The sequence below is a fragment of the Xiphophorus maculatus genome, chromosome 1, assembly GCF_002775205.1.
Source record: "Xiphophorus maculatus strain JP 163 A chromosome 1, X_maculatus-5.0-male, whole genome shotgun sequence".
NCBI classification, from domain to species: Eukaryota; Metazoa; Chordata; class Actinopteri; order Cyprinodontiformes; family Poeciliidae; genus Xiphophorus; species Xiphophorus maculatus.
In genome coordinates, this window is record NC_036443.1 from 25742037 (window position 1) to 25763467 (window position 21431).

The 21431-nt window shown below is 35.5% G+C and overlaps 2 protein-coding genes across 2 annotated transcripts; one reads left to right on the plus strand and one right to left on the minus strand.

Moving 5' to 3' along the window:
• Positions 1–873: 873 nt before the first annotated feature.
• Positions 874–10783, plus strand: ormdl2 (ORMDL sphingolipid biosynthesis regulator 2). Its single transcript, XM_014468728.2, has 4 exons — positions 874–963; positions 1964–2139; positions 4099–4250; positions 8444–10783. The coding sequence occupies exons 2-4, from the start codon at positions 1966–1968 to the stop codon at positions 8577–8579; spliced, it is 462 nt and encodes a 153-aa protein (XP_014324214.1). The 5' UTR covers positions 874–963; positions 1964–1965; the 3' UTR covers positions 8580–10783.
• A 1479-nt stretch (positions 10784–12262) lies between these two features.
• On the minus strand, positions 12263–21023 carry LOC102220675 (nuclear envelope integral membrane protein 1-like). Its single transcript, XM_023346713.1, has 9 exons — positions 20879–21023; positions 19658–19779; positions 19255–19471; positions 18109–18181; positions 17927–18020; positions 17721–17835; positions 16873–17098; positions 14809–14985; positions 12263–12864 (listed from the first exon to the last, which is right to left on the minus strand). Exons 1-9 carry the CDS (start codon positions 20985–20987, stop codon positions 12699–12701), a joined length of 1299 nt encoding a protein of 432 aa, XP_023202481.1. The 5' UTR covers positions 20988–21023; the 3' UTR covers positions 12263–12698.
• Between the last annotated feature and the right edge of the window lie 408 nt (positions 21024–21431).

Consider the following 21431-nt stretch of genomic DNA (forward strand, 5'->3'; position numbering starts at 1 on the left):
ACTGGAAGACATTTTAAATATATAAAAATAAATAAATAAACAGAACAACCAAAACAACAAATAAAATGGATACTAAAGTCTCTGTAAATACAACTGCAATTTAAAAAGAGGGCCATTTCCATCCTGTCTTTGGAAGAGAGAAACGAAAAACCAAACAATCATGCAAATTGAAATGATCAAGCTTGTTTTAATTTATTCTGAGATTAATACGTTTATTGCTTATTAAGACAGGCTTCCTCTATTTTTCTATATTTTTATTGTTGTGTAAATGCTTCGGCTTGCTTGTCACCTGAATTTTCCTGCTGAGGGACAATAAAATAAATTTCTATCTCTCCGTATTCTTTTCAGGACTGGACTTCGTGACCCAACATTAAATCCAAATAAAATCCAATCTATATGTAATTTTAATGTGACAAATATCTTAAGGATATACGTTTCACAAGGCAATAAACAAGGTTATTTGTGACACTGTACTGTTGTATTTTGATTTAATCGCCTTAAAGTGCTGCAGAAGAAGTATGTTTTACTGTTAAATGCAATGGGAAACCTTAATAAACTACTTTACGTATACAATTATTATGTATAATGTATTTTATGTATTTCCAGATGGAATACAAACACAAAATGTGTTAAGATTTTGAGGTCCCTGAAAGCAGCACCAGGCACAAACCCCTTGTGTCTCTTTGGGAATTTACGATGAAGTAAAAGTATTTCTTGCTCCCACTGGGGTGCATCCTGGGTTAGTTGTATCAGTTGTAACGATGTATTTCTGCTTTGTTTCTCCTCTTAACTTGCTGACCTGCTGCTGATCCGACGTGTTTCAGGAACTGTGCAGGCAGGACAGTGCAGCACTTCTCACCGCTGCAGCCAGAGGATCCAGTCCCGACCAGCGAGGGCGGGGTTAATAAAGAAGAAGAAGAAGAAAAATAGAAGTTTCCTGGTGACCTGCGACAACACAGGAAGGTAAAGTTAGCTTCGGTTAAAAGTAACGTTTTAACCCTCCAAATGCAGCCCGGATCATTAGAATAACTCACAGCGTCACCTTACTTAGAGTGAATATAAAGTAGGCCGCAGCTGGTTACGCTTAACACAAGTTTGATGAAACAGCTGGAAAAACCTGTAGATGTTATCTGACGAACGTTGTCTCCGTTTATGTTATAACGGTTCAGAGTTTAACAAGTACAGCTACGGTGTGAATAGTTAGGAAACTATAATACTTGAATGTACGGATTCATTTACGGTGGTTTGTACCTGCCTGGTTAGTGGTTAGCCGTTAGCGGATGAAAACTGCGGCTAACTATGTTAGCTTTGGTTGTTTGGAGGCGCGTGTTTTTAGTACCGAGAACAATTTAACCGGGCGGGGTCGTACCCGCTGTAAAAAAACAAAAACAACAACCAAAAAACAAAACAAAAACACACCCTAAAGCTAATACAATACATACATTTATGGGCTTTTGTGTTCTATTACACATAAATATTTAAATAATAGATTCATCACATTTAGTCGTTTCAGGCCTGTTCTAATAAGGGGAAGACCATGAATGGACTGAATTGGATTGCATGGGACTGAATATGAATTGGACGTGTTTGTTTTGCGACGTGAAGATGGCTTTTGTAAAAATAAAATACATGTAAATAAAAATAACTCAATTTGAACTGAATTGAACAATTTCCGTGCATATTTGCTAGGCTGTTGCACAACCCTAATAGTTTATTATAAAATTAATGTTTTGTAACTAAGAGATTTCTTTCCGTAGCTGTTAATTCAGTTGTTGTGCATTGTAGTTATGAAGCTTGATACCTTGAAGAATTTTTAAAAAGCTATAAAAACATTTCCAATGGCCAATTCCACTTCGCTTGATAACTAGTCTGACTGCAGAGAGACAAAAAGCATGAAGTCTAACTGTTCTTCAAATCTAAAACACTATTACATGCTTTTTAAATTTTATTTTGTTTCCATTAGAGATGAATGTTGGCGTAGCTCACAGTGAGGTGAACCCCAACACACGGGTGATGAACAGCAGGGGAATATGGCTCACCTATCTTTTACTGACCGTGGTTCTGCACATTGTTCTGCTCAGCATTCCTTTCTTCTCGGTGCCGCTCGTCTGGACCCTCACCAACGTCATCCACAATCTGGTCAGTCTGAAAGCTACTGACACCTGAGCACAGAATAGAAATGATTTGATCTGTTGATAGATTATTGTGTGAAAATCATCGTTCCCTTCCTTACTTCAGCTTCTTTCACAACATGCTATCGCTATGCTGAACGTTTTACATTTTGTCGTGTTACAACCACAAACTTTAATTTGTTTTTGTGGGGATTTTGTAGAAGAAAGCTTCTGGGTTTTCAAAATTCTTTACAAATAAAATCTGATAAGTGTGGTGTGCATTTGTATTTAGTTTGTGTCAGTCAATACTTTGAAGAATCAGCTGATTTTGCATTTAAGGTTTCTGCCATCCGTTTTGCATGTAACACAAAAATTTGGTTTTGAAACACAAACAAACCTTTTGAAGCTTTCACAGAAGTTACTGGTTTTTTTTCCCTATTTTTTATTTGTCCAGATGTTGATATTTATGCATTCTTTTCCTTCCAGTTAGCTTCTAGGTTGTTGCATGAGAAAAAATGAAACTGAATAATTTTTCTAGATAGAGCTTATATTTACCGTAGATCTAAACGGGTTTGTTTATGTTTATATTTTCTCGGTTACCTTTTGTTTTTACAGCCAGCCTTTATTTCAGGTGTTTCCCTGTCGCTTCTGTTATTTCACACACATTCAGACCAGATGCCAGCGCGTGGCGGTGAACCAGCAACCCCCTCGCTGCTACAAACGCAAATAAAAATAAATATTGTCAATGACTTGAACTACAACTGCTGACAATTTTTATTGGAATTTGGCCCTGAATGTTTTTTTAATCCCCAAAAATGATCTATGGGGCAACTTTCCTGCAAACAAGTTTTCACTTTCTGCAAATTTTCTGGCTTTTAGAATTTGTTTGTAGATGCTCAAGGAGAGTTTATGCACATTTAATGGATATTAAAGTTTATGCACAATAAGTACTGTATGAGTGTACTTGCATTAATTTTCCATTATTATTATTTTATTAGTTGAAAATGGTCTCAAGAAAATATTGTTTATTACAATAATTTCTGGGACAATTTATGGTCCAGCAAAATTTAATCTTGAGGCATTTTATTTAAAAAATCAGCTTAATGAGATAGATTCCCAGTATGGGTGGAAATGTACCATATACATTTTTTATTATAAAAAAAATTTCAGCATCTCGATAAATTTCAATCAGTGTTAATAAAAAACAAAAACTGAGCGTTATTGGAAAACTTATTTTTAGTTTTTTCTTCTTATGAAGGCATCAATATCAGTAAATCTAAAAAAATAATTAAATTTAACACCAAAGAAATAAGTAAAAAGTAGTTTGTTTTATTAAATCATACTTTATATTGTAATCACTATAAGTTCAAGTCAGTTACATATATTTCAATTTGATGTTAGTTACCAAATAATGTAGTCAAATTGAGTTTATTATTCAAATTAATTAAAAAGTTTTGGTGACTTGTCATGACATGTCATTTGGTAAATAATGACTCTTTTAATGGACTTTTATTGCTAATTTTAATATAACTTTGCATTAAAAGGGTCATTATTGACCAAATAAGGGACTTTTAATGCAACTTTTAGTGCAACTTTGCATTAATAGTGTCATTATTTACTGAGTGACTCTTCATGACAACAGTTGTAAGCATTCATAAAGACTCCTTCATGTTCCTGACCGTCTATGCAAACCCCTTTAAATACAGTGTAGCTAAAGTTTTTTATCAAAGGAAACAGCAGATTGCATTGAGTTATTTACATGTAAAGATGGTGGACAGTCGATTGCAATTGCAGCATGTTTAAAGTTTTTGCTCCTGAGTGAGTTAAGCTCAGAAACTCTCAGGTTAATAACATTGAAATTCCTCAGTTTTTCAATGTTCAATTAAACAAATGCAGTTTTTTCCCCCTCAGGAGTCAAACTGAGCCTCTGTTTTAACATAAAACTGTTTGTGATGGGTGATAGACGCTCCTGTGCTCCTTTCTCCAGGCGATGTACCTGTTCCTACACACAGTGAAGGGCACTCCCTTCGAAACTCCAGACCAGGGCAAAGCCCGTCTGCTCACGCACTGGGAACAGATGGACTACGGCGTCCAGTTCACTTCTTCACGCAAGTTCCTCACCATCTCACCAATTGTTCTGTGAGTATCTGTTACCGGTAAAATGCAAAAATGTGTCTGTTGTGCCAGACACAATTTCGCTTTCGTTTTGACGACCCAATCAAATCCGTTGGTTATTTTATTAATTGTTTCCTTGAATGGACGTATCGCAACAAAGGGCTGCCAGTGTGCTAACTGATGGGGATGTTGAGATTAAATTAAACTTGGGAAAATTCTGAAATTCTGGGAACAATTTTGGGGAAAACCAGGAGGGGAAAGTAGGGACCTAAAGAAGCTTGGATAGTAGATGAGTAACAGAAAAAAACCAGAAGAGAGAGGATTTTACCAACATTAAAATTAGCTAACAATTATTTTAGTAATCGATAATTCTGGTGGTTAATCAGATAAAAATTGGCACATTTGGCAGAGTTTTCATTTAACTGCTTAACAATTTTTTTTTTTACAATATTAAAATACGTATTTTAATATATGTACATATTATGATATGTTCAGTGACGTGCGGTGAGGTTCATAGCTGGTGAGGCACTGACGTCATCAGAATCAGATTTGCAAATAGATGCATAGATTGCCAGCAGTTTACAGGTTATGTTTCACTTCTGCATCCTTACACATACAAACTGTAGCTCACAAAACACACATTTCCTTAAAAAACAAAACAAAACAAATGTTATTACTGTCTTACCTGCTTCGATTGAAAGTCCACTTGAGAAAACTTTTTTATTGTTGTAATGTAGTCATCCATGTCGAAAGTCGGGATAAGCGAGAGGAAAAAAATCACTATCTCTATTATAATCTATCGCTGCACTTGACTTGCTTCCCGAATCGTTTAGCCTAGCTCTCTGTCACTTACTCGGCAGTTGAGGAGTGAACAAGACGAACGTCTGGGATCTTGAGCGCCCCCTGCCTTGAGGCAAGAGAACTGCCTGCCTCACCTCGAACCTGTTCTCTGCCGTTTATAATCGCTCATTACACGAAACACGTTACACAAACACAGTTGGTGACAAAAAGCACTGTACATTATATACATAAGCTAAATTATTGGAAATAAGTTCACATATTAAATTTGTTTAAACCATTTTATTGACGCCGTACAGCAACATGCTCTCTCCGCTTAGCAGCCAGCGCAGAGCCAGGGGTTGCGCAATCCAAGGTGAGGCAGAGCTCGCTGCTGCCTCACCGGCATCGCTTCCAAGCATTTGAATGGGAAAATAAGAAAATTCAGCGATTTTGAACAAATAAAAATCGAAATTGGTGAAGCTACATGAAAAATAAATATTTTTTAGTACAAACCACCGGATGAATATAACAATTTAAATTACTTTGTGATTATATATTTTCTTTCTTTCCATGATGGCAGGTGAGGCACTGCCTCACCTGCCTCCCCTGACCGCACGTCACTGGATATGTTTATGTTTAGGCAAATAAACAAATTCAGTTCCTTTTTTTTAAAATGGGAAAATAAACATTTTATTGCCTAAAATGCAATAACAGAATATTTGAACATTTGTTGCAACAACAAAAAAAATTCTTCAAACATCAACATGTTGCCTCTATACAGTGTAGTGCTAATTTGTCGATTAATTTTTGATTAAATTGATTCTTTTTAACCAAGTGAACCTAAAACTATTCCAGTTTTGGGTAGAACATATTTAAACATATTTTTTAAAAATCTTAAATGCAAAATGTTTATATTTTTAGAAACTTTTAGCCTCATTTACTCATTTAAGTATATTGTTTTTTCAGCAAAAACTCCAGTTAATGCTTAATTGATTACTAAATTAGTTGACGATTATTTCAATAATTCATTAATCGCGATTAACCTGATTAATTGTTTCATTACTTCACAGCCTTTGCGTAAAACTTTACAGCCTCAAGTCTTTCAAGAAGTACTTCTGACATCACCATGTGAAAAGCTTAACTTATCAATATAATGTAGGTTTGATCTGTGTTTTAGATTAATCAATTTAATAATTAGACAGCAAATCGTGCTTAACAAAATTAACTGTACAATTTTTATTTGTACAGTTTTTGATTAAGATCCGCACAGAATTTGTTGTTCTTTCAGCAAATGACCTTTTTTGAATCTCTGACTGGTTAATGATTAATCGATTAATAAATTAGTGGACGATCATTATAATAATTGTTATAGGCTGATAATTATCATGCATCTGTAATCTAAACCAGGGGTGAACAAGTCTAGTTCAACAGCCAGTATGCTGCATGTTTTCAGTTACGTTCACACAGCAGGTCTTGTTGCTCATTTACAATTTTTTGCTAAAATCTGATGTTATATTTTAGTTGTTCATACTAATTAAACTGGACCGCAGTCAGACTTCTGTGTGACCCACATGCACAGGGGAAGAACGTAGCCGTCACACAGCAGCGCACTGTTTACGGAAGTAATAACGGATCAGTTTTAAAGGGAGCCAACAGCATCGTCACAACATCATAACAAAACAAGGAGAGCTAATAAAAAGAAAGCACAACTTACAGTAACGGCCTTTAGTATTGATTGCAGCTTCTGTAGAGGAATTAGTTTGAATGTGTAGTCAGAGCCAAGAGTGTTGGGATTGTGATTTGCTTCATATAGATATAGAAATACGCTTATAGATTATGACTTGTTAAAAATCAATAAGACTGATCACTACGATTCCTTCTCATCTGGTTTCTTCTAGTCCACTAGGCCTGTCAGGAACAAATTTTACTGCGCGATACATTGTTCCATAAATTATTGCCATAAACATTAATGTTGTTTTGAGACAATTTAGTAATATATTTATAATGGCATAATAATGCAAGCTCTCAAAGACCAATACACTGGGAACTGGAAGACATTTTAAATCTCCAAAATAAAACACAACCAAAAACAACAAATGGAAATAAAAAAACACAAATAAAATGGATTATGATGTATCTGTAAAAATATTAATAATTAAAATGGAGATTATAGAGCTTATTTTAATTTATCATGTGATTAAACTTTCTTGTTTAATCGAGAAAGTTTCTCATTTGGATGAGAAACGGCTCCTGAATTTACGTCAAATCTCTGGCAGTGAAACGCTTCCGTAGTCCTTGACAAAAATATAAAAATGCGCTTCCTTTTCCTTTTAATGGTTAATTTGTATATCCTCCTCTTTTATATTTTCTAATAAAGCAACCTGCTGTTTTTAACTTTAAATTCTGTGCATTTTGTGAGGAAAAGGCAGCAGATGACAGATCAAACACACTTTTGGTTGCATCAAATGTACAAGAAAAAAAGTGTCATTTAAAGAGGATTCATGAAGTTACCAGACACAGAGGGGAATGCACCTTGTCCAGTGGCTTTGTGACGTATCAGGTGTTGGTGTAATGTTCCCAGTTTGGGTCAGTCATCACACGTGGGCAGCTGTCGGATTGTGTTCACACCTGGCTTTCAGATTCTCCCCCACGTGTGCCGAGTTACCTGCTCAATGCAAATCAGCCGACTCTACGTCACAGTCAGCGAGCCGCTGGGCGCAAACAGGATGTCATCAAGACATCTGCTGTTTTGTTTGTTTATTTTGGATATTTAAAATGTCTTCCAAATATCTGTTAGAAACTAAAAGCCTCTTGATGTTTGAGAATGTCTTCTTGCAAAATGGTCTCAAAACAACGATATCATCATTTATCGTAATAACTGGGACAATTTGTCGTCCAGCAAACTTTATCGTGACAGAATAACTGGCCTTCTGTTTGGAAATTAAATTAAGCTGCTGATTTTAAATAAGACTGTTTGAGATCAGGAATCAGGAATTTTATTTTTGAAGTGATTCTTTCTAATCCAAGCTTCCTGACATGCCAACGTATTGACCTCTCTGTGTTTCCTTTAGGTTAGAACCACAAACTTCATCCTTTACTAACACATCATTTTATGAAGAAGCAGCTAAAGACATAAAGTTTTATGTCAGTTTTTATATTGTGGATTGTTTGTTTGTGTCTTTTTGGAGCATTTTGTCATTTTAATGTCTGTGATAGATGCTGTATAAATACATTTTACCTACTTATTTACTTATGATCCATAATTTTCCTTCTGATTCACAACAATGCACTGTGTTGGTCTGTTGACACGAAAACTCACTAACATACACTGAAGCGAGTGGGAGGACAGTGACAAAAGCTGGAAAAGTTCAAGGGGTATGAATATTTTTGTAAGCCGTTGCATTCGAGTGAATTCTGACCCGTGTTTCTCTTTGCAGGCACATTCTTGCCAGTTTCTACACGAAATACGATGCAACGCATTTTTTAATCAACACATGCTCCCTGATGACCGTCCTAATCCCAAAGCTGCCGCAGCTTCACGGAGTACGGATATTTGGCATCAACAAATACTGACGCACCCTAAAACTGGGGCTTTATCCACAAAAACTGGACTTATGGTTGCTCCGCTCCTGCTGAACTGTTTTTTGAGTAACAGTTTGAGGAGACGGAGATAAAAACTGAGTGCCCTGAACGCCTGGAGAAACTGAATGCACTGTTTCATCAAAGTGTTTCTCATACCAAAACAAGATCCGTTGCTTGTGTTTTTGAAGGTTAAAAATGCACTGGTTTTACTTTGTGATGTTTGTTCACCTTTTTTCTTTTTATTTGCACTGGCTGCAACTGTGTAAAGCTGAGTTTGTTTGCCATAGTTATAAACCAATCCGTTTTTTTCTACTCAATCCAGCATGCATTTACATGCTTACAATAAATATTTTACCGTGATATAAAAGTAAAGTGGGTATCATTTTAGAAACCTGCCAGCTCTAAAAATAGGATTTTGTAGAATCCACTTTTGTTCAGTGTTTCGCAAACTCAAATTTGAGACTTTTTAAGACTATTATGAATGGAATTTAAGACCTGTAGCACAACAGAAATGTACAAAAGAAAACGGCAAATAAATAAATTGTACCAGTTGGCAACAGAAGTGAGCCAATGGCGAAGACGAACGTCATCCAGTCAACTGCCAATAAATAAATTTCTACGTACCCATAGTGGATGTAAAAAAGATAGCTAGCTTATTAGCAGCTAGCTATTAGCTACTTATGGTTGCTACTTATTAGCAATTGCTTTGAATCATCATAATGCACTGAAGATGTCTGTGCACATCTCAGTTTGTGTAGCAGTAATATACTGCAAGAAAAAATAAAACTACATTGAATGAGATTAAATAGTAATGCCACAAAAAAATAAGACCTGCAATTTACATATTTAAGGCCAACTTATTTAAAAAAAAAAAAAAATCAATTTAAGACATTTTAAGGTCTCCACTTTATATTAATAAATTTAAGAGAATCCTCTTCATGCTATTAGATGACATTAAATCATTTAATCTTCCTTTGGGATAAATGTATTATTTTCGGGGTTTATGCAGGTCTCACCAACTCAAATTAAAAACTTTTTTCGGACCATGTGAATAAAATTTAAGACTTATATCACAAGAGATGGACAAAGCAAATGAAGGGGACCAAAGCTAAAATTTCTGAGGTCATTTTGTGGCACTTGGCAGTAGCTTTGTGCTTTTCAGATGGCATATGGCTCTTTTGCTAGATAGCATTAGCATCATGTTACCCTTATCCTTAACAGCTTTGAGTTATAGAACTCAGTGAGTGAAGATGTCAGAGCAAAAGTCTTGCAAGAAAAACATAGAATACATTACATTAATTAGTCCTGCCACAACAAAATTTAAGACCTGTGATTAACATTTTTAAAGCTAACTTGTTGCTTTTCAATAAATTAAAGAAATTTTAAGGCCTTAATTTTAGGTACATTAATGTAAAACTTTTTAAGGATCCCATTGGCCTCACGTAGGCCAGTTTTCAAGCTGTGGGGAAGTCCAGACACTTTACATGAGGAGGCTGTCACAGTTTTCTCCATATGCTCGTATGTCCAAGGGGTTCCCCCCTTCTGCATTCAATAGAATCCTGTTTGCATTGGAGCGAGGCTTTCCCTGTTTGTAATGCATGTTTCGGGGAAGTAGTTCAAAGGAAACACAGCGGTGTGTGAGTGTTGCCTAGGTTGAGCTGAGCCTGGGAAATACATGCAAATATTGCTCGCTGTATCAGCTGTTTTAAACCTGTTGAGTAATTGTTTGCAAGCATTCCCAACGGTGTTGATCGTTTCGTGGACACACGCAGATTGTAAAGAAACCTGCAGTGGGATTCTCGCTGCTGCTGCCTTTAAATGTCACAGTGTCCCCAAGATGTCACTGAAACTAGAGTGGGAGAGTAAAAGAGAAAGGATAGCCGTTGGGTTTTCTTTTTCAAACGTAGATTGCGCTTGATGAAAGATAACATTATCTGCTCTGAAAAGCTGTTTTTCTTTTTTAAATGTATTCCTGGCTCAGCTTCTGCTTTGAATTTAACATCAGTCATAATGTCACAGTTTGTGAGCAACAGATTTAAAAAGTTTCAGTGCACAGCGAGCTGCTTGTTTAAAGTTTTGAATTGACGTGGAAAGACAAATATGTTTTAAGTAATGAACAGATATGAAAAAGGTCAGAAATTTCTTCTGAATTATCTTTGATCTTGTTTTGCAGATTACCAAGCACAACGTTTTTTTTTTAAAAAATGTGGTAAAAACACGAGTTTTACGATTTACTTAGAAATCAACACTCAACCTAACCCAGCTATCAATAACTGAGACAATTAGATACATTTACAGTCAGAAGTTTACATGGACTTTACACACATTTCATTTATTTGGGGCTTTGAGGCATTTTGAAAGTGTTTGTTTCATTCAGGCTGTAGTGACTATGCGCCACATATTTATGGATCAATGACAATAAAATCAAGAGCTGGATGCTAAAAATTAAATTTGTGGATTTTTTTCTAATTAAAATAAAACACGCAGACATAAAGCTGCACCAGATATTTGACAAATCTTGACAGAGTTGATTTAAATGGAAAGATTTCCTTGGATTTAAAGAAGAGTAACATTAAATTTCAGACTTTAAGTTGAATAATATGCTCCTTTCTCCATAGCAAAACACCTTTTTTAGAAATATGTTTGGTTTTATTGTCAAGTAGCCACTGAAGTGAGGTGAAATTGAATAACTGGGCGCTTCCTGTGGAGAAAATGACTGTTCAATAAAAACCACTACTGCCAAAAATGTTGAACTTTCAGTTGGTTTGTGACTAAACAGAACATTCATGACACAAACCCTCAGCATGATGCAATCGCCGCCTTCCTGCTAAGAAAATTATGGGCAACCTTAGGCGTCCTCCTTAGACTGCAGCCGGTTTTCATCTAGGATGTCTCTGTACGTCACCACATTCATCTTTCCCTCCATCCTGACTAATCTGCCAGTTCCTGCCGCTGCAAACATCCCCACAGCATGATACCACCACCACCATGCCTCACTGTAGGGATGGTGGAGTTTTCTTCAAACATGAAGCCTGGAGTGATACTTTAGCATGAAGCACAAAGAATGTTAATAATTATGTGAATGTGAGTTTTTTGCTTATTATTTTTAATAAATGTGCACGTTCTCACAATGTGCACATTATATGTGCATAAATACGCATATTTGTGTGTAGAATTTTGAAGAAACGGATTAATTTAATACAACATGGAACAAGCTGCAACAAAATTATTTTTAAAAGATTTCATTTGAAAAAACATCTTCAGTTAGAAGCTTCTTCAAATTCGTTGTGATACAGACTGCTGCCAACAACCATTACCAAGTGCAATAACGTTTTTGAAGAATCTTGAATTAATATGAATTACAGCAACATTTATTTTCCTTTTGTGACAAGGAAAGTATTTTTGAATTGAATTGAATCTTTTACAGTAAATATTTACTTCAAGCATTCAATAGTAATAATTACTGGATTGTGGAAGATTGTGTTGGGGAACAGATGTGTGAATTCAGACTGATCTAGAACAACACATTTAATAAATAAACCATGTCTTGACCACAGTATCTGGAACATAATTTAAAAGAGCATTAATATAGTAAAGTAGTCATATTTTAGGACAGGATAAATCATAAAAAAATATATATTTAAGTTTCAAAAGCATCACTAGGTGCCCAAACACAAATATATAATTTTTTTATTCAAAATATTTTAGGACAGTTCAACAGATATTTCCATTAAAATCAACATGAAGAAACCACATGACCAGTCTTTCTTCTGAAATAATAGTTACAAAAGTAGGAGTCTCAGTGTGGAGAAAACGTGAAGCGGATTCTCTCCATTCACAGCCTTTTGGTTTGAAACGCACGTCTAGTCAAAGTAAAACCTGATGTGACTCACTCAAAAACTCTCAATGTAAATTTACCCATTTAGCATCTGAAGAATGCATTCATACGCCTGAAGTGCTCAACTTTTCTTTTGCGTCTGTGATCGCTCTGGCTGGAGCCCAGTCCAGAGATTTCCTCCATCAAGCATGAAGATCTGGACAACCCCAGCGAGGCGTTCCCCAACCTGCCCATCAGAGAGGGTGCAGTTTGATTCTTCTTCCTTTGCTCTCTCACTCGAGCTTCTTCATAGGCTTCAGTTCTTCTTCACTGTCCTCCTCATCGTCTGTGTCGAAGAACTCGTCCTCAAAAAAGCTTCCTCCAAAACCGTATTCCTGCACGTGGACGGACACCTCGTTTGACTTCAAGTGTGGGGATCCTTCGATAAAATCGGCAAACCTGTTGATTATGGATATGATGTTAATTTAACAGGTGAAACCGAGTCTGCGTAACCCTGTTGTCCATCCCATTAGATAGAGCCTATTTCTCTCCTAGATGATGGCCGCTCACACTGATGCTGGTTCTGTTCGGTTTCTTCCTGTTAAGAGAGAGTTGTTCCTCTCCACTGTCACCACATGCTTGCTCAGAATGACGAGTTACTGCAGACTAAATAATCCTTAAACTGGCAATTTTTCCTGAATTTGACCTATAACTAGGATGAAATTTGAATTTATAAATAGATCATATTGGACTGGTTTGATTATACAGCTCTGGAAAAAATTAAGAAACCACTTAAAATTATCAGTTTCTCTGATTTTACTTTTTATCGGTAAATATTTGAGTAAAAGGAACATTGCTCTTTTATTCTATGAACTACTGGCAACATGCAGGGTTTCCCCTAGTGTGTTATTAGCCTGGCGGGCCACCAGGCTTTACTTGTGCCCTCACCAGGCTAAGCATTGCTTGTTTAAGTTTTTAAAAAATATTTGCATTTTTCACACATAAATAAGTGATATTTTCATATTTCTTGTCAATTTTTTTTTTTTTTTACCCTCCAGGGGGTCTTTTGTGGGCTCTAGTGTCCCTTATATGATAGTAGGCTGACAGGAAACAGGGAAGGAGAGGGGGGAAGACATGCGGCAAATGTCGTCGGGTCCGGGAGTCGAGCCCGCGACGGCCGCGTCGAGGACTCAAGGCCTCCAAATATGGGTCGCGCTAACCGCTACGCCACCACGGCACGCCCCCATTTCTTGTCAATTTTAAACATTTTTTAACTCAAAAACACAACGGGCCACTGGATGAATGACGGCTTGAGCGCTCTGACCATCAGGCTTAGAAGGTTTTCTAGGGGAAACCTTAACATGTCTATGAAATTCCAAGCAAAAATACTGTATTTATTTGCAGAAAATGAAAAATGATCAAAATAACCAAAAAAAAAATGCAGTGCTTTCAGACCCCAAATAATGCAAAGAAAACAAATTCATATTCATTTAGAAACAACAAAACTAGTGTTTTAACTCAGGAAGAGTTCAGGAATCACTACTTGGTGGAATAACCAGAAGGTTTTCAATGGGGTTCAGTGCTGTGGTTTATTAATTTTTTCAGAGCTGTATTTTCCTTGACCGTATTTTGAGGTGACATTTATTCGTGCTTTAGAAATAAGTTGAATTAAATGCATCACCAATTTACAAGAAAACTATTTACAAACTGAGAATTTTTTAAAGAAAAAATGTATCAACATGTAGGACATGATTTTCTGCAATTTTAATATTTACACAGGCGGCCTCCTGCAAATCAGAGATGATGTCAAACAGCCCTTATTCTCACTAATCAGTCAGAACCCAACTTCGGCATTGGGATGTTTCATGATTTGTGGAGCAGGAGGAAAAGAAATGTCTATTATAAAATAACTGTTCTATACTTGCATGTCCACAGTGTTAAAAAACTGAAAAAATGTAAAGAGGAAAATATGCAGAAGCCAGGAATGAACAAACTTAATCAGAAATCAAGCTGTGAGGTAAACCGGGGCTGACCGAGCTGAGTTGTCTAATTATCATTGTTCCTATTTTGACTTTTGATTATGAATAATGAAGCTCTAAAAATACACTGAATCATCTTTTATCTGAACAGTGACCTCACTAGGTAAATAAATCAACTCTGTGTAAACTCAGGAAGTTCAAAGGATTGGATTATTGTTCAACCTGTAATATATCCAAAATGTCCAACCTGTGAGTCAGTGAAAAACAAAGCAGCAGACGCATATTTTCATCTGGGTTTTTTTTGTATTCTAATATTTTTTAATCACTGCTGGCCTCTCGCCGCTTTTATTCTGAAGTAAAATGCAACAACGGTCTTTCTTCAAAAACGTTTTGCACAGATAAGTCTAAAAATCCAAACGGGCACCTTTTTGGGGACTGAAGCCTGGACACGGCCTTCCAAGGACTGAACTCTGGGCTGTTGCAGTATTTACGCAGCTCCTCCAGCGCACGGCGGGTTTCTTCTTCTGCTTCTTTCTGATACTCCTCCTCAGTGAGCAGGCGGCGTGGCTGGGGCTTCCAGTAAATGTAACCTCTGACTTTCCTGCAAACCAAAATGATGTGATGGAAATAAAAAATAAAAACACATCCGCATCACCCGGTTAAAATGCAAAGTAAAGATCCTGAGAAATAATTTCTAAAGTTTGTTCAGTTAGCTGAAAAACCAACATATTAGAGGGGGAAAAGCTAAATACTGCAGATTGTACCCCTAAAACTGATACTGTTTTAAACTTCTATATCTTTTGTAATATTTGTAATTGTAAATATTTTTATAATAATACATCATATAAAATATATTTTATATTACATAAAATATTTTCATATTTTATTTTCATAAATAAAATGAAAATAAAATATTCTTATATTTTATAATTACATCACATTTTATGTAGTAAAATATTTGATTACATAAAAGAATATTTTCATATTCTTTTTTGTAATGTGAAAATATTACATTCACATTTATGTAATAAAATATATTTATAGTAATATTTGAATATTACTTAAAATATAAGTTTTATATATATATATATATATATATATATATATATATATATATATGTATATATATATATATATATATACACACACATTACTAATACATTACCTAATACATTACTAACATTAGGGATACATTACTAATATATCTAAGTAATGTATTACTTAATGTCTTTATTATGTCTATTATGATAGACATTATTATGATCTGTCTTTTTCATGTTATGAGAAAATGCATTAAATCTACTTTCTAAATTAGTTATATGTAAAGGGTCATTTCCCTTATTTTTTGGCATCTATAAGAACATAGGTAGTTAAAATGTTTAATCTTTGATAAATGCGGACCAGATCATCCAAGTTTAGGTATTGAGCCATTGAATAATAATTTATAATTAGTGACTCTTTAATTTTACATCATAAAAATGAAATTTCGCATCAAAATAAAAGTCAAATCAAGAATTTTATTTTTAGAATCCACAGACCAAACTGTGAAAATCATTTTATTTTTGTATGAATGTGTTTTACTGTTAGTAAATAGAAGAACACAAATAATTAGGTGGACAAAAACTAAAGTTAGAATCTAACAAATTAAAAATACATGCCATCAAAAACAAAAGAAAATCATATTTTTATCTTTCAAATAATGAAATAAGATGAAGTCTGGAACATATTTCCATACGTATCCAGCCTTGGAAAAATTATAAATTTCCAAACATTTCAAGACTGAACAAAGAAAACTGTAATAAATCTCTGAAAACGCTGAATCTGCAGATGAAATTCAGATGACCTGTGAGGGGTTTTCTAACATTTACTCATTTGCATCCTATAGCTAAAGCCACAGATTACAGAAAGGTTATAAACAATCAAACTGATCTTATGGCACAAACTTATGAGTCAGTGGCAGTGAAAGAAAGTCAGGCTTATGTAAATAAAATATGGAAACCGTGACCTTACTAAAAAAACAAGTTACAGTCTAATGAAACCAAGCACAAACTTTTAACTATGATTCTAAAAGGTGGAGGTGGCAGTATTATGCAATGGGGTTCTTTTTTTTTATTGGGACTAAAGTTTTGCTGAAAAAGTCTTTTTTTGACTCAAAACTAAGCCTGTCTCAATAAACAATAAATCAATTAATTGAATGAAAATGAGAAAAGTTTAATTTCCATTTGCGCAACAATCATTAAAGAGATGCTCCCTTAAATATCACTGAAAAGCCGCCATTTTGAGAAACGCTGCAAACATTTGACACCCAGTATGATGTATTTAGTCTGCTCTACCTTTTGCCTGTTTTCCCTGTCTAAGCTGGACGACTATTATTTTTTATTTAAATACAACTTTGGTTTCAGTTTCCCTACATACAGTTGCTACAGTAGATTCTCATTTCTTGCTGTACTCTTGCGCCCTCTTCTGTCAGCATTTGAGTGTTGCATACCTCCACACCGTCAATGCCAGAATGACTGGGTACTCCAGATTTTTGGAGAGCAAAGACGCCAGGATGATAGCAAAGGCAACTTGCTGGATCTGAATTCCCAGATAAATTAGAAGCAGTCCAAACAGTTGCAGCGTCCATGACAGGATGTTGATGCTCTTCTCATCCACCAGGGGGCCGTAGCGGTAGCACACAGCAAAACTGATGAATCCCACCACCGTTACGTAACCTGACAGAAAAAACCAAGGAAGAAGAATTTATGCAGTGTGTTTTGCAACCTAAAATATGGCTTTTCTGTCTGTTTTCAACTTGAAGTGCTTGATGTGACAAACACATAGCATGGTTATTATTATGATGTGGATGAAAAATATCATTCAAATGTTTTTGCAAAATAACAATATGAAAAATCAGAGTGTCCCTCTGATTAATTTGACTTCCTGCAACGATGGGTGTTAAATTACCGTAATAACCTGATACTGGCTTCAAAGCGCAATGTCTCCCCTTTCAGAAACTGCTGGAATTTTTTAGAAAGCGCAAAGTATGGCGGAATTACAATACTGCAAATTTGGCTGTGTCGTCGCTGACACGTTCCATCTGGAAGGGTTAAAGCTTTCAGACTAACTATAATATTGTCACACTTCTCAGATCTTTACTTTAATTTAACAGAGAATCACGGAACATTTTCCTCCCACTTCACAATTCTGCACTGCTGTGTGTTGGTCTATCCAAGTTTCTGGTTGTAACACAAAAATTAAAAAAGTTCAAGCACTAATGAATATTTTTTCAAGGTTCTGTAACTCTTCCCCTTTGTTATTTTCTGCCTGAAGTCTGTGTTTTTGGCGAGTGTATACCTAATGCAGCATGCCAGTGCTCTCGCAGAATTACCCCCAGGTTTCTGCAGACCAGCTGGATGGCATACAGAGAGAAAGACCACCCGCCCACAATAAGCATGTAAAAGGGGCTTTTCTGTGGAAAACAGCAGGGGTACAATTAACCACTGGATCAGCAAGACTTTAATTCTGAAAAAAAAATATTTAAAGGCAATTAAATATCTTACCTTTGGTAAAAAGCGAGACAAAATGAAAAAGAGGATGATCAGAGAGGCGATCATGCCTGTGCTCATTCCAGCAGAGTAGAAGAAGATTTGACTCCTTCAGGAAAGAATCAAAACACAAAGAAAACTGTAATAAATCCTGTTAAAACTTAAAATGTAAGACTGGGTTTTGGACAGATAAATACCTGCTCAGAGATTCTGCAAAAACAAACAGCAGCGCCCCGGAGAGGAAGACCAAAAACAGATAGATGTCAAACTCTGAAAGGAAAGGAAAGTTGGCTGGTAATTATCTGTGAAGCTTGTAGCAACCCTGCTTAGACTTTGACCTTTCCTTTCCAAAGAGACTTTGCTCTTTTGTGCACTTAAAATAACATTTATTGTCTTAGTAAATTCCTACTTCAGTCTGTTCTTATATTAGTGACATTTTACTGGTAAGTTTTTTGTTTCACGTAAACTTACAAAAACTTGTAAGTTACAAAGGTTTCAATATGAAACTTCCTTTATTCTTGTGTCGAATCTGTAATGTGTCGATATCAACGTGAAAAAATGTGTTTTATTTGGAAAAGATTACAAAGGAAGAGCTCTGAATGGCTCACTCCTGCCTGATGAGTTCTCCATATGAAAGTTTAAAAAAAAAATCTTAACCAAAGAAGAAAAATCAAACAAGTTTTTGAACTGTGAGACTTACCAACCATACTGTTTTAGTTGATCACAACTGCTTATCATTGCACTCTCTTTGCTTATTTTTGAGTCAAACTCCATTATTTTTTATTTAAGAATGCTGAAAGAACTTTGACAGGGATACAACCAAAACCTACTCAACTCCAGGTAAAGATTATTTGTGTCCATCTTTATTACGGTATATGTGGAAGGTTTGAAGCTTACTCCATCTTTCTCTTATTAATTTATTTCCATCAAATTAATTGAAAATGAGAGTCAAAAGTATCTTTTGCCATTACACCAACTAGATCCTCTTCCAATCTGAATTGTTTTTATACCCTGAATTAGTGAGCTGTTCACAATTATTTGTTGCCTTTGCTTAGTATTCCTTTTGTATAACTAAGTTTATTTTCTAAAAATAGCACTTTGTATTGCCTTGTTGCTAAAAATGTGCTATATAAATAAAATTACCTTTAAAGGAGAAGGTAAACATCTGGGCAGTATATTAAAAGTAACATTTCTTCCTGTAATCTTTAGCAAAACATTTAATTTTCAGGTTAATAATAATAATTTTATAATGTACTCTTCTTTTTAACTCTACCAGTTATTGTGAAGGTGCTACATCTGTCACTAACCAGTCAGAACGTGATCTGCACTGGTCTCCTACTTACTGCGGATTGGTTTGACGGTGTACTGAGCTCCTGCTGTAGGATCCACCTTGAAGCATGTCTTTTTGCAGAACAGGTTGATGTTAATGACAGTTTCATTTTGCTGTTCACGTAGAAAAAATCGAAACCAGCTCCAGACACTGAAGCGCTCCAGCTCCTGCAGCTCTTCTTCACCTTCCACAGTTTCCACCTTAAAGACCTTTGAACTCCACACTTTCACCTGTGAGAAAAAGGCATTTAATTTACTGTTTAACAATCACAATCATGCACAGAGGATTTTCCTACAATACATTTTTAAGCTAACAGAGCAACTTCCAAGTTTCAACATGTTATAATTTGGATTTTTTAAAATCTTTTATAGAATAATAGGTTTTAAACTTAAGTCAGTGTAATTTGTGGTACTTGCATGAATTCTTGTCCACGTTTGCCTCCAGGTTGGAACAACTGTGTTTTTGTAGCAGAACCGGTTGGGCCCCAACGTAAGGTACTGCTCGCCATCATGAAGATCAACTATCGGACGGATGTCACCTAGATTGAACAAGCAGAATGTGTGACTGTATCACAAAATAAAAAAAAACAAACAAACAAACAAACAAACTTGAAAGTCAAAGCAAATAAGACTTTTCTCCTTTCATGTTTTCCAGTAGCCTGTCTGTGTAGAAAGTTTTGTGATGCTGATAATATTGGTAGATATTGTAATGATATCAGTTGGAATATATGACTATTTTTGTCTTTTCTCTCTTTCTCATCGGTGTTTTCGCCACTTTGTGACCTTTAGCAGTTTGGGGCAACGCCATTTTTGTCCAGTATGAACCTGTGCTACCATGAGACTGTCCAACTGGCTAAACATGATGTTATTAGGAACAATGCAAGTTAACACTTAGCCAACAATTATTAAACTTTAAACAGTCTTTGACATGTAAATATTGCACAAACTGACGATGACATATTCGCTATTTACTGTGCAGCCTTGTGTCTTTATTTTAATGTTTACATTATGATATACATATGTATAAATAAAAAATAAATACTAACTTATTTTGCGATAAGAACTCAAACGAAAATGCAAAAAACTAGCATTTACCTGCTTCAAACCTCTAAAAAGTTGTCACAAATATACAAATACCTAAAAATGTGTTTTCAGCCAACTCTGTAAAACAATTTCTCAGCTTTCCTCAGTACAAATACTGACTATGATTCACTGAGGCAATATATTATGACCTATCTATCATTCATTACGTTTTCTACAAGCAAAACAACTCGGATTAGTGAGGGCCTCAATGAAAACAACCTGGGCGTGTTCTGGGATGTCAAGCTAACGCCTACAAAAATGACAGGGTGCAAATTTCCAAACGGAACAATGGATGGTAGCCACAAGCTTCCACGAAGGAACAAGACCCGAAGGAAATTATCAATTGCATTAACGTCTATTGCTGTCTGATGAAGCTAAACAATCGTTAAAACTACTGCTAGTCTTTCAAAAACCCATAAATGTTACACTGACTCGCTCAAAGTCCAAATGTAAATGGAGACAAACAGTAGCTAATGTGTATTAGCCGTAGCTTGTAAAATATATTTTAAATACCAGCAAAGGTCATTCTACCTGCTTTATAACACAGCTTCTTACCTGTGTATTGGTGTGACGTTTGAGGTAGACACATAAAAAGCACTGTAAAAACCATTAACTTCGAACTTGCTGAGATGTAACCATTTATAGTTTTCATGCATCCCGCCATGATGATTTTGCTAACTCCCGCCTCCTCTAACGTCTCTTCCTGCTTCCTCCGCCTAGCAACCGTTCGATGAGTTACAGGCGGGACAGCCAATCAGAAAACAAGTCAAGATGACGTCATCGTCAGGGTTTGACGTTTTCGTTTCGGATATTGTTAATTTGCCATTTTCCTTTCTTTGCGAGATTATTGGGAGAATATGTACTACTAAAACAGATATTTAGACATTTATTGTCAAGTTTAACCTGTGGAATTGTCTCAAATTCCGTTGTAAGCAACATCAAATTAAGGTGAATGAGTCAAACTTTTTTTCTCTCTTTGAATGACAAACTTAGTTTTTGTTTGTTTATTTGTTTAATGACAATACCTTGTTAAGCCATAATACATAAGAGGCCAGAACTATATCTCCTTACTGGAGAATTCTAAGTCATGTGAGTGGTTGATTGACTG